The sequence below is a fragment of the Leptidea sinapis genome, chromosome 24 (genome assembly GCF_905404315.1).
Source record: "Leptidea sinapis chromosome 24, ilLepSina1.1, whole genome shotgun sequence".
NCBI classification, from domain to species: Eukaryota; Metazoa; Arthropoda; class Insecta; order Lepidoptera; family Pieridae; genus Leptidea; species Leptidea sinapis.
The window spans coordinates 5,249,471-5,263,668 of NC_066288.1; the positions used below are offsets into that span (position 1 = coordinate 5,249,471).

Sequence of the window (14,198 nt, forward strand, 5' to 3'; positions counted from 1 at the left end):
AAACAGAATTTTAAAACAAAATTTTATGAACGATGCGTGTTTCGAATCCGTGACCTCTCCGTTCCGTGCGAACTCTCTTATCATCTGAGCCAACCGTTCGAGTGACGTATCGTTTATAAATTCTTGTATGCTTTGTTCAATTCTCAAGTTGTGGCTTCATCTACAGGATCTACTTTAGAGTTGATAACCTGCTCAATCCCAATATTTGCATATTAACAAATTGACTTGAGGTGTCTCTCCTGCAAATCTAAACAATTTGTTATGTTTTTTTTAAAGTGACAACCCTCACTTCTGGGATTAATTACACAATTAAAATTTGAAAACAAAATTTTATGAACAATGCGTGACTCGAATCCGCGACCTCTCCGTTCTGTGCGAACTCTCTTACTGAGCCAACTGTTAGAGTGACGTATCGTTTATAAAATCTTGTATGCTTTTTCAACTCTCAGGTTGTGGCTTCATCTACAGGATCCAGTTTGTTGAACAAAGAACTACTCAATTTTAACGGATTGTTTGCGTGTTATTTTTGCTCCTCCTAAAATTTGAGTGATTGAATGAGTGAAAATGACGTTCAAGTGCACCTCGACTGATGAAAACAACATCGTTAGACTACAAAGAACTGAACTTATGCGAATAAGTACTCTCATCGCTATTATGTGAGGTACCTCTAGGCAACCAAGGATAGGATACGAGTTTATAATATTTATGTCATTGACCTACTATAAACAACTAGACTCCCAATCGCCTATTAAAAGGTAGTCAAAAAATGACCGAGCGGCGTTGTATATATTTAAATAAACATTCAAATTATCACCTTATTTCGTGGCATTAATGCTCAAAGTCGTATGGATGATTTATGGACATGACGGTCGTGATTTTACTGTCATAATTAATAATACTTAACATGTAACTTTTATCTTGTTTAGGTGCAAAATTAAGCTTAAATAAGTTTTTCTCCAAATAGGTTTTACTAGATCCTTTGAATATCCATTTTTCGGAATGCACTTGAGTTGTCGGTTAGGATCTCAAAGGGCGTTTTCAAAAGCTCCTTCAACTCTACGAGAAAATTACGTGAGTATTTTGCTTTTGTTAACTTTACTTATAGGTTAATGTTATTATTTATATTTCCAACTAGTTACTGATGCGAAGCATTTATTTGAATTTAGATGGGATAGTGTTCGAAGTAAAGGTCGTTTAGTTGTTGTATAGAACTGAGAAGATGCTTATATCTACACATTTAAATTATTGACGAACAATCACGCTCAAAAATTGTCTGAAACAAAATTCTGCCAAATGTCTATTAGGCAAAGTTTTCGTTAAGTTGTGACCGCGCTTTGAATACAACGTCACGCAATCACAAAATGTACCGTGTAAAACTATCCAAACAACAATATCCAAACTAAAAAGGGATTGAGTGTCGTATTTGAGGTTCTTAATCATTATCCTAAATAATTAAATGTCAATTGCTGAAACAAATAAAAAAAAGACGTCCGTCTCTTTCCCACCATAATCAATGAGGTTCGTATAACTTAATCATTCTTAGTAATATAATAACGCTATATATCTACCCTCATATATACTTCATACTCTGAGCAAGTTTTTGTTTAGACTAAAGTTACCTCCAGGAAAACATGAAACTTGGTAAGTTATGAAGATTTACTAGGGTTTGGGATAATATTCGATATCAAGACTTGAGTGTTCGTTTATAAAACAAACTTCTAACTGCTGTGCACTTGCGCAGGATAAGCTTAAATAACAAGATATCTCAATTATCGACTTGGATAACACTTGAGTGCACTCAGGAGATTATTACGTCAAGTTTTATTTATTCACCAGTAGGAGGCTCCTTTGCACAGGATGCTGGCTAAATTAGGGGTTCCACAATGGCTCCTATTTCTGCCGTGTAGCAGTAATGTGTAAGCATTACTGTGTTTCGGTCTGAAGGGCGCCAAAACTAGTGAAATTACTGGGCAAATGAGACTTAACATCTTATATCTCAAGGTGACGAGCGCTGTTGTAGTGCCGCTCAGAATTCATGGGCTTATTCAAGAATCCTGAGCAGCACTGCATTGTAATGGGCAGGGCGTTACAATTACTATCGGCTGAACGTCCTGCTCGTCTCGTGCCTTATTAACATAAAAAAAAACCAATAAGCATGACGTATGAATATCCGTGTAACAAAACTTATCTTTAATATAAATGGCGATGTGTTAAAAATATTTTTTAACTTAACTAGTCAATTACTTCTACCGCATTTATCACGCGGAGTGTTCCGAAGAGTTGTTTTATCTGATTTCTGCCGCCGAATTCCATCTTTGTACGACACGCCACAAATTACGATAACATCCTCACCATCTGGATGTGTGGCGGTCCTCCACAGTGCGGTTTACAAGGAACTTTCTTTCACGTACTACAAAGCTGTGGAATGAGCTTCCTTGTGCAGTGACAGCTTCCGGGATGATACGATATGGGTACCTAATTTAACATAATTGTGACCTTAATAAAAGCGCGTACACATTCCTTAAAGGCCGACAACGTTCTCCGTGCTATAATATTTTAATGATTTTTGTTTTGTAAGGCCAAAGAACGATTCCTGCGTGCGTACATAATCTGTACACACACATTTTTTACTAAGCTATATACATGCTCAGTGACATTAATAATAACAAAATAATAGTGATTTTCATTATTATAACACTAGAAATAAGGGATTGCTTGTAACTAATTCTAGTAGGCTTCATAAGATACATAATAGCTTTAAGGGTAAATGTATACACTTCTATAATAAAGTCCCAGCCACTGTTCAGGCGTTATCTATAAATAAATTTAAATGTTTTATAAAAAAAATGACTATGTCGTAAATCCTATTACTCCACTGCTGAATATCTAAATGATCGGACAGCCTGGGACTAGATTGTGATTATTTTATAGCGATAGAAATGACTGTACAATATTGTATATTTTTATTGAACAGAGCGCAAAAAAAAGAATGCTGGGAGAGTTTCTTGCGCCGCTTCTTCTCTCTCAGAGCGCCATTTGTTTCCGAAGCGGTAGTAGTATAAGAAATGACATCAAAAAGAATTCTAAAGGAATCAATTTTGAGAAAATAAATGCCTTCATATACCTTTTGACAAGAAGGCCGTTTGGCTTCAAGAATAGTTCATCGAATGTATCGCAAGACACGTGTTCCGCATGACAATGAGAACAAGAGTCGATTGTTTGTCAAGTTGCGCCTGGCAGCTCTGGGAGACACGTACTCGTTTGTAAGCTGATAGCGTGGGAGCAGAGAGGAGCTTGTGGTTACATCTAACTACTTTATCTGTTCTTATAGTATAAACTTATTTAAATCATATTATAAAGACTCCTTCGTTCGTCGCTCCGCAATATTTAGACAGCTATTACACCAGTAGGAGGCTTGTGGGTACCACAACGGTAGCTATTTCTGGTGTGAATCAGTAATGTGTAAGCATTATTGTGTTTCTGTCTGAAGGGCGCCGTAGCTAGTGAAATTACTGGGCAAATGAGACTTAACATCTTATGTCTCAAGGTGACGAGAGCGCAATTGTATTGCCGCTCAGAATTGAACACTGCACGTCCTGCTCGTGTCGAGACTCATTTTCACAAAAAAAAAAGTTTTTTTTAGCAAGATGTTTAAAAAAGTAATGCTGAACGGTAAAATGCGCTCATTGTGAATTCTAGTGTCACGTTAGTATTAAGGGTCCGAAAGCCTTCTTTAATTAATTCAATGTAAGTAACTATATAGAAAAATCAGAAAGTGTTTCCAGCACCATATATCTATTATATGGTGTGTCGTATATGCGTTAAGATAAAATGTAGTTTGACTTGAAGAGTTGAAGGTAAGAATCGGTTAGATAGCTGTGAGACAGTGCGCACGCGCCTCGTGTCAATGACCGTTAGTTACGCTCGGGCCTGACGCCGGCGTCCGTGACCGTTGGCGTACCACAGACTGATACAGATCGTAGATAGAGCTAAGAATGTCCGCGCTAACTAAACTTAATAAGTGACGGGTGCAACATTCAATTTTATTATGACTATTTAAATATGCTATGAAAAATTACGACCGGTCCTGCGCTGCACTCATCCAACATATTGCGGCGATCGTGACCAGATCTTCGGTCCATCTAGTGGGGGGCCCACCAACACTTCATTTTCCATTACGTGGTCGCCATTTGACGAATTTACCGCCCCATCGGCCATCTGTCTGTCGAACTATGTGCCCTTCCCACTGCCACTTCACTTTTGCAATAATTTGGGCTATGTTGGTGACTTTGGTTCTCCTCATTTCTGATTCCATCTCGTAGGGAAACTCAGAGTATTGCCCTCTGAACGACCATAAGCTGCCCCATCAGGCCCATGGCTAGCGACCAAAACTGCTGTTCTATAAAATAATTATATTTTATACCTTTCATTCCATCCTTTAATATTCTCTACAGAAGAATGAACATTACATATATCTTAGCTAACTGCAAGTGATTCATCTACTCGTAGCGTAATATTTCTATTTATGAGAAGAAGTGTCAAGCAAGCAAATGTTCACCTGATGATTAGTGATTCGCCATATCCAATACAATGCAGTGCCATTCAGGATTCTTGTTTAAACCCCTCAATTCGACAGCTATCGAAATTGCGGTACTTCGTCACTTAAAGACATAATAAATTAAGTCTTTTTATTAACTTCACTAGCTACGGGTTCCCTTTGAGTAATGCTTGCAAATTACTGCTTAATGCTAGGAAAACAGTAAGTTGACTTCACGACAATTATTGACTGTGATGTGAACTAATTTTGGCGGAACTAATTCAATGAATACAATATTCTCAGTTCAGCATTAATAGCTATTCAATAATTCGCGTGAGCAAAAACGTGACAAATTGGTCAATTCGGTTAAAATTATTTTATTTATAATAAAATGCTTCCTTGTTTTCTCACGTATGCCTTATGTTGAACATTTTAATAGTGATTGAGACGAATCGCGGATAGCCTTAACCCTAATATTATGTTATTGAAACCACAGTAACATTATAATGCGTATTATTTCCTTCGTTTATTTAGTAAGATGATGACTTTGGTTAGATAAGTAATCTATTTTCTATGTCTAACTGCAGACTTTTATTCATAGATCTTGCTTAAAATAACAATAAAACAACCGACTTCAAAACACTCTTGCAATTAATGACCAAATTGCAATGAGACCAAACGGGAACCACCAGCTTTCAAATAAAAAAATAATGATCAAAATCGGTTCACCCAGTCGAAAGTTCTGAGATAACAAACATAAAAAAACATACCGAAGATTTGAGAACCTCCTCCTTTTTTGAAGTCGGTTAAAAAGAGAATTAAACATACTTCAATTTTAAAAGCGTTAAAGTATAGGGCGTATACGAGTAGAGTATATCTAAATATATTGTTTCTTCATAAAACAGATATTGTATAACATAAAACAGATATTGTATTGTGTATACTTTTTGCCTAATAGATATTTCAAAGCGAGAAAAGTGGGATCTGTCTATATATCTCCGAGTCTATCGGTACGCGTTCTTACAGAATACCTGAACAAACACTGAGAACGGGCATACTGTTGGACTAAATAAATGTTAATATAACGACGAATTTCTAGCTCATTTATTACGCGGTATTTATTTTACGCTATTTATTAATTAATTCATAATTAATCTATACTAATGAATGGAGAACCGTTTTTTTCTTCGGTTATAGCCGACTGGAGTATACTGCGAAACTGCTGAACGTATCGAAATAATACTTATACCATCAGATGCAGCGTGTTTCGGAGAAGGCTTTAGTATATGTTTGTTGGTGATAGCTTATCCGGAACCTATATTATAGTCAATTAATTTGCCGTTTGGTGTCGAGACACTTGGCCCGTGGGGTCCAGAGGCGCGGAGCTTGTACAAAGTACTACTATCTTCGCACCTCAACAAGGCAGTAGCATTTCCAATAGGAAACCCAGGCTGGCAGCTATTTCGGTCAACGGATCAGCCTTGCTATCCAACGCAGAAATGCTGTCAGTATTCTTGGTACGCTTCCACGTAATGAAAGTTTTAATTCTATGTAGTCAATGTATTGTAAATATAGTTATAAGATTTGTTTTGTTTGAATAAATATTTATTATTATTATTTGAAGAGGGTGGCTATTTATCAAGTCCTAATGATTCCTAGTAACACCGCGTCCAAAATTGAACTATACCACTCATACTACAGCTCGTCGTCAAGCCCTGCAGTCTTTACGAACCGCAGTATGTTCTTGACGCGAGTGTTACAAACACCATCTGGTAGCAAGGTCCCACAAGCACACAGCAGTCCGAGGTTCGAGTCTCCTTAGGAGACGCCCCGCGACTGTTGTTGCGTAGTCTTTGCGGCCTCCACGGCCCACGTCCTACTTCGCTGTAAAAGCCAGGGCTAACAGCATAGAGGAGGTTTTAGTCGGTATGGGGACACTCGAGTCCGTCATATTACGCCGCGTTCCGGGGCGTAAATACGTAAATGTATTACCTCCTCTCAAAAAAAAAAAACAAAAAAGCTAGCAAGGTGTAGTCGCCAAAGATTGTGTTACGCTTATGCATTAGTGGGCCGCAATCGCAGAGTAGATGAAGAGGCGTTTCATCAGCCTCAAGGCAAAATCTGCAAGTTTTATCATTTTTGATGGTATCCTAGTGAGTATGCATAGATTTTTCCTGTTCAAAGATAGGGCTTCATTCGCATATCTACTGTTGAATGCCCTTATCAGTGCTTAAGAGTGGTTTAAACCTGTAGAGTTACTAAACTAGCTGACCTGGCAAACGTTGTGTTGACATATAAATTATATGTGTAAACCTTCCTTGAGCTTCAACGAATCGATTACAAAAGATTTCATTAAGATCGGTTGAATAGTTTAGGAGTTATTAGGGAACATACAAACATACATTCTCTTTTATATAATATATAAGATAGATTATTCATACAATGAGCGGGCGCGGAGTAGGCACTTAATTTATATGGAAAAACAACGTTTGCCGGGTCAGCATTTGTTACTAATTAACTATCACGCCTATGGGTTCTAGACAACGACAAACAAAAGACGATATACATACTTAAACACACATACATCATCATATCCATGACTCAAAAACAAACATCCATATTCATCATATTAATGTTTGCACCTATCGGGATTCGAAACCACCACCTCTAACAATTAAACTAATTGTAATAAGTGTTAGTAAAATTAGTTTTGAAAAGCTAATCAGCTTTTTACAAAACATCGACTTCAAACATTATTTCGCTCTTTACAGCGAGGTAATTAAAAATTTAAAAATCTAAATATATTTTCTACAACATTACGTAAGAAATCAATAGGTTCCTGTAAGGTTAATGTCTTCTTTAAAGGGCAATGTGTACTTTGGTAGGTTCGAGTATACGCTTCTAAAGCGAATCGTATATAGTAGTCAATATCAAATTCAAATATTTTTATTCAAAATAGGATGTCACATCACTTATTGAAAGTCAAAAACTACCACCCATTCCAAAATGAATGCCTCAGACCTGAGAAGAACGGGCGCAACAAACTCAGCGGGCGTTTTTTTCATCGAAAAAATATGTTAACAAAGTAGTATTGTACAATTAAACTTATTATTTAATAGCCTGAGGGCGGTCACTCCATTCCCAATCTGTGGTATCATTAAGAAACTCATTTATGTTATAGTAACCTTTACCATACAAACGTTTTTAAACAATTCTTTTGAATAACTTTTGTTTTGAACATTTTCTGGGTCTTATTGTAAAGGCATATACATCGCGTCCCCTATAAGACTTACTAACTCGACTTAGCCGAGTAGTAGGCATTATAAGTTTATGTCTGTATAGTCAAACATTATATATGTTGCAGGGCTAACTATTAATTTCATAATAAATATCGAATATTAAAACTAGGAAAACGGTTAACCCTAAAGGCCATCCCTCCAACTTCCCGCTAACTTCATACATAAACGCTTCAAATTGTAATAATGACGATTTTGAGATCTCAAAAATATAATTTGTGTTGTTTTGAGCTCTTTGACTCAAAGAGTTTAGCTGTTCAATGTTTTTGAGCTGTTCGAGCTCAAAAGTCTGGCAAAATAAAACACTATTTTTTGAATTTTCAAAAGGCAATAACTTTTAAATGAATGAACCGATTTTCATGCGGTTGGCGGCATTCAGTTCATCGAACTCGGAATTCGAAGTAATTTTGAAAAATCACTCTTTTCGGGTTTCTTTCGTCAACGATAACTCACAAATGAATCAACCAATTTTGACCGGCTTGGTGGTGGTTGATGTGGTTTTTTATGTTAAGAGCTGATTAGTTTTTAAAATCAATCGGTAAAGCAGTTTAAAAGTTTTTCCAAAAAAAAAACACAAAAAAATTTCGTAGTTTTTTGAGATTTCTTCCTATCTACCGATTCGAATCAGTCCAAATTTGTAATTCAAAATCTAAGTTTGGTCAAGCCCTTCCGAATGGCGCCAACCGCGATTTAATCGGTCGACCCGTTCAAAAGTTATCAGAGGTATACATACATCCAATACATACACACGCATACATATATACAGACGTACGGACAACATCGTGGTTAAGTTAGATCTGATGAAAACTCGATTTTCGAAAAACGGGGTAAAACTAATAACTTCCCGATTTTTGAAAATTTTCATTTTTCTCAGCATGAAGTTAAATAATACGATTTGTTCATGTTTTCTTAACGACGTATACAATTTTCAGCCAATAGACCTTTTTTTTAAATTTCTTTAAAAATGTTAAGTCATGTTGGGCGCTTTTTGGATGGGGAGAAAGCAACACGTGTGGCCGTCCCGACTAAAGAGATTACAGTATAATATTATATTATTTAGGATAATTATATACATAGAGTGGAGGACACCAAAAAATTCAATATCGCTCTATATAGATACTTAAATCTCTTTGCCAGTTCGCATTCGACATTTGACAGGAATTCGAAAATTGAATCATAACTTTTTGTTTCTTATCTTATAGTCTCTCCTACGCATAAAATAAATCTCCTTAGATCATATATACGTCTAGATAGACTAAGACAGCTGTGAAAACGTCGAAAAAAATTGTGTTTAGAGTTAACCTCTATTTTGAGAAATGCAGGCTCACTAACACAAAGTGTCATACAGATCGCGAGTGTAAGACGTAGCTTGTCACGCACAATAAAGTAATATTCCTGGCCTGCTTTTATCGGTTGTCTAACAGCAAGAGAAACGTTATATAGAGTTTACACTGGGTATACATACCACCACTTTGGAAAGGTTGAGTTTTAATAGTATTGACAACGAGTTTAGTGTTTTAACAATTTTATATGTTCGATGTAATAATCAATTGATTAATAAGAAACCTTAGATCACTTACGGCCGTTCCCAATATTCAGTCTGTCTCTTACTTAAGATAAAAATCGTAACTATCGTTGACTTTTCTGTTCCAATAAACTTATCGACGGTAACTCACCTTATCCGTACACGCTGTCTGTCAATGGGACTACGTATAGCTTACCAGCGATAGAAGTTTGTATGGAAATTTCAATTCACGCGTCCAATAAGGCGATAAGAATGACTTATACCAATATACCGTATATTGGGACAGCTTCAGATTATTGACAGCTAATTACTGACATAAGAAGGTAATAATTTATCTCTATCTGTAGATAGTATATTGGAAATGGCCGTTATACGTCTAGATAGACTGTGACAGTTGTGAATACATCGAAGAAAATTGAGGTTGACAGTTAACTTCTGTTCGGGGCTATACATGCATACTAACACAAAGTAGTATCATACAAATCCCGAATGTAAGACGTTATTTGTAACGCACACTAAAGTAATAAATATCATCTGTTTTCATCGATTGTCTAACAGTAAGAGACTCTTTCTAGACGTTTAAATTATCTAAGATTTTTACAGCGGAGGGTAGCGGTTGCGAATATATTTATATTCTAAGAGTCATGGAATAAGATAAAACGCCATTTTAGTCACAAAACTTGATCTAAGTTTATCCCGATCCTCTAGAGGCGTTATAATGCTAATAATTGACATGACGTGCCCGACTATCACAATATCGTTCACTCTAGGAGACGGCTTGTTCAATAATCCCAGTAAACATTTATAGCGATCATTGATAACACCGGGACATCGATTATTCGTATAAAGTTCTCGAATTCTCCGAGTTCTATTTGATGACTAAACTACCGTTGATTTGACCGTTCACCAATCCCAATTTCATGTACATAGAGTTGGTTATTATGAAGGATATCGTACGAGAAATGCATTAAATGATATTTCTCGTCATTTATTCGTTACTTACCAACTAGCCTTCTAAATAGGCAGAGCCGAAAGGCACTAGATTTTTTCAGATACCTACACCAAAACCGATAGTGCCGTACGGCACCCTAGTCCCTCGCCGAGTTATGACCCTTATTTTATTTATATTATGGTTTATTTTGCATGGTCTTATAGCTTGTTTAAATAATAATAATAATAATAATTTTCGAGGGATTCTACAAATATTTTTTAATATTTAATCTTTTGCCAGCTCTGTTTCATTGAAATCCGATTTTTTTTATAATTTGCTCAAGTGACGTATTTTTAACTTAAAAAAAAGAGTTTCACGTCATGTATTTTTATTGGTTATTCATTTAATTTAATCATGGGAGCATTTTCAAATATCAAAAGCTCAGTGGAAAGTTCTAAAGTAACAAACATAAAAAAATACCGACGAATTGAGAACCTCTTCCTTTTTTGAAGTCGGTTTAAAAGGCGTGACTCAGCATGTGTTCTAACACAAAATGTGTTGCAACGCTGATCTTCTGTGGCCACCGCGTGACACATGACTTCACAGGGGACACCTCGCCTGAATAAATTATTACTATTCATATACATTACGTGTATTAAGTGCTTCTGTGTGTGTTTTTGAAGATATATAATATAGTATTATTATTGGTTGCAGTGCTCGGTGTTCGACCTGATGATGAGCAGCACGACGCTCGGGAGGGCGATGACGTCACGATGCAGTGCCGGTTCGCGTTGGAGGCCAACGCGGGGGAGTCCCCCACCTACTACTGGGTGAGGAGCACCACCAGCGGACATGACAACGTCGCCATCGGGAACATACCGCTCGAGACCAACTACCAGTAAGTACCAACAGGCTAATATTAGTGAAATAACTGTGTAAATTCAAATTCAAATATTTTTATTCCAAGTTACCTAATGAACGTCAATAAAATAAAACTACGTCAAAAACTGAAATGTATCAAATAACTAAAAATTTTACTTAATACACCTCGCAAACCTTTACCTTTAATATTAATAAAGAACTATTATTTATATGCTAATAGGTAGCACCTATTACTGGTTTTAAGTCGGTGCGAAGAATTACGGAAATCAGATCATAAATCTCAGAGTAATCGGTGTACATAAGTAAAAAATACCGATCAAATTGAGAACCTCCTCCTTTTTGTAGTCGGTTAAAAACTAACACCCATTCAAAATAGACTGCCTCAGATCTGAGAAGAACGGGCGCAAGAAATTCAGCGGGCTTTTTTTTATATAAAAATATGGATTATAATGTTATATCGTACAATAAATATTTATAATTAAAGAACCTGAGGGTGTTCGCTTTTTTGAACATTCCCAGTCTGTTGTATCATTAAGAAAATCGTTTATGCTATAGTAAACTTTCTCAAACAAACGTTTTTTAACCATTCTCTTAAATTTCGTAACACATTTGTTTTGTACATTTTCTGGGATCATATTGTAGAAGCATATACATCGCCCAATAAAAGACTTACTAACTCGCCTTAGTAGGCATAACAAGTTTATGTTTGTTTCTCGTGTTAACATTATGATTGTCACAGTTTCTATCAAATTCCTCAATGTGCTTATGAACAACTTAACATCTTATGTCTCAAGGAAACGATTGAAGAATTTTCTCTCATTTTGATTTTTACCTTTTCGATTTCTCTATAGAAAGTATTAAAAATGGGCAATTTAGAAACTTATATTATTACTGTATTTATATTAACAAAAATAATTTGTTTGTTTTATAGTTTTTATAGGTATAGTTGAACTGATTCAACGTAAATGTTGGAAAATTGCTTTTAATTAAATTAAATTCTTAACGTGCAACTTTTATCTATTGAGCCTTTGCTTCGCTTAAAATATTTGGCTGTAAATAGTGTATAATAATTATATATAAAATCAATATAAAGTACTTCACATCCAATTTCCGATGTACGGCCATATTTAGTTAAATTAGTCCTAAGGTTTCATCGAGGTTCGGACAAGGTTAGAACATTGATCTATACGAACATCTATATTGGTCCCTAAATTATTTTTTCATGTATATTCTTCAAAAAATGTAATATTAATAAAAATGTACAATTACGCCGAGGACTACTAAAAAAAATAAGGACTCTGCGCCGTGATATTAGCAAGTGAAGCACCTTTATGCTAGTGTGTGTGCGGTTACGGGGTATACCAGTTACACAATTTTTCCTCCCTTAAATAATCATATATCCACAAATACTTTTATCGTATTGTTTTTACACATTGTCACAACGCACGACGGCATTTTTAAAATATTTTATTGCGACGCAAACTGATCTATCACAGACGATGGCAAATCTCATAATGGCCTGCCAAATCACGTGCCAATATTTTTGTTTATTTATAGGCTACCTGCGTAATATTACGTAACTTTACGGTTTGTGAGCATTTAAATGCATTTTAATTTGGGCTCCGGGCTGAGTATGTCGCTACGCCCTTTGTAGGGCCTCTTTATCAGAGGTCAGCAACATTCTCGTCGAGAAGATGTACACGTGTGGGTGAATACGTCTCGATCTCAAACACGACTCATCAGACATTGTCCTACTTATTATTTATTTTATTGCTTCATTTTAATAGATATTCTTAGAATTATAGAGATTTTTAAAGAAAAAAATCTTTTTAATAACAAGCATTTGGTCAATATTTCTAATTGTTTATTAACTTATTTATTTCTTTTTAAAATGTTTTTTCTTTATTTAACATTTTTGAGATGTCCTTTATAAGGAGTCGAAACCGACTTTTGTAATCAATTTGTAATAATTAAGTGTGAGCCAGCGAAGTTTAGCGGGCGCGTTAAACTTCGATATATGTCAGAAGATATCGTAAACAATTGCTTTTGACTACTTTATCTGTGAATTGGATGTTTTGTGATATCTATAAATATATATGTTTATAGGTTTTAAGTGACTTGACGTGATTGGCTGTATTATTTGGTCGGATTTATTTAAAATCTTGATTTACTACTTCCAGGACCACCCGCGCATCTAAGTATTCCTGACGAATTCTTGAAAATATATTTACAGAGACATTCATTGAATTGCGCCTCTAAGGGTTAATTTCCTTTTAAAGTTACAGAACCTTAAAAGGACTGAGATTATAATTGCAACTCATTTAATCCAGCTCTTTAATATATTTTTAAATATTTTAGAACATTTTACCAGTGAGAGGCTCCTTACCACAAGATGCCGGCTAGATTATGGCCACAACGGCGCCTATTTCTGCCGTGAAGCTGTAATGTGTAACCATTATTGTGTTTCAGTCTGAAGGGAACTGTAGCTAGTGAAATTACTGAGCAAATGAGACTTAACATCTTATGTCTCACGGTAACGAGCGCAATTATGTTGCCGCTCAAAATTTTTGTGATCTCAAGAATCCTGAACGGCACTGCATTGTAATGGGCAGGACGTATCAATTACCATCAACTGAACGTCCTGCTTGAATAAAAAGAAAATAAATAAATCATTTTGCGACGCAAAAGTTTGGAATAAGCGTATAGAGTTAAAATTAATGGCCCATTTATAGAACATGCCATTCTCCATTATAAAATAAATAGGAAACGGGATGTTTTCGACATTTCCGTAAATAAATACATTTGCATATCACCCGCATGTATCGGTGGGGTGAAGTTCGATCAAATTTAGATAAAAATCGATCACACGAGTGTTAGTCCGAGACTTCTCTTGTTCGACATCGATACCATTTATAAATTGGAAGAGACAAAACAGATAAAATATATAACACGGAAAGGTATTTAACTAAAATAAAAAAGTATGTGTATGTAACCTTTACGCGCGATTGAAGTAAAACTTAATAATAA

At 35.6% G+C, this 14,198-nt stretch overlaps 1 protein-coding gene across 1 annotated transcript in view; it reads left to right on the forward strand.

The window, feature by feature from the left end:
• LOC126971550 (hemicentin-2-like) overlaps positions 1-14,198 on the forward strand; it is a 106,561-nt gene that overhangs the window by 53,487 nt on the left and 38,876 nt on the right. Inside the window, exon 2 of the mRNA XM_050817846.1 lies at positions 11,004-11,187. Within this exon, the coding sequence (XP_050673803.1) occupies positions 11,004-11,187 (184 nt within the window). The remainder of the gene's footprint in view (positions 1-11,003; positions 11,188-14,198) is intronic.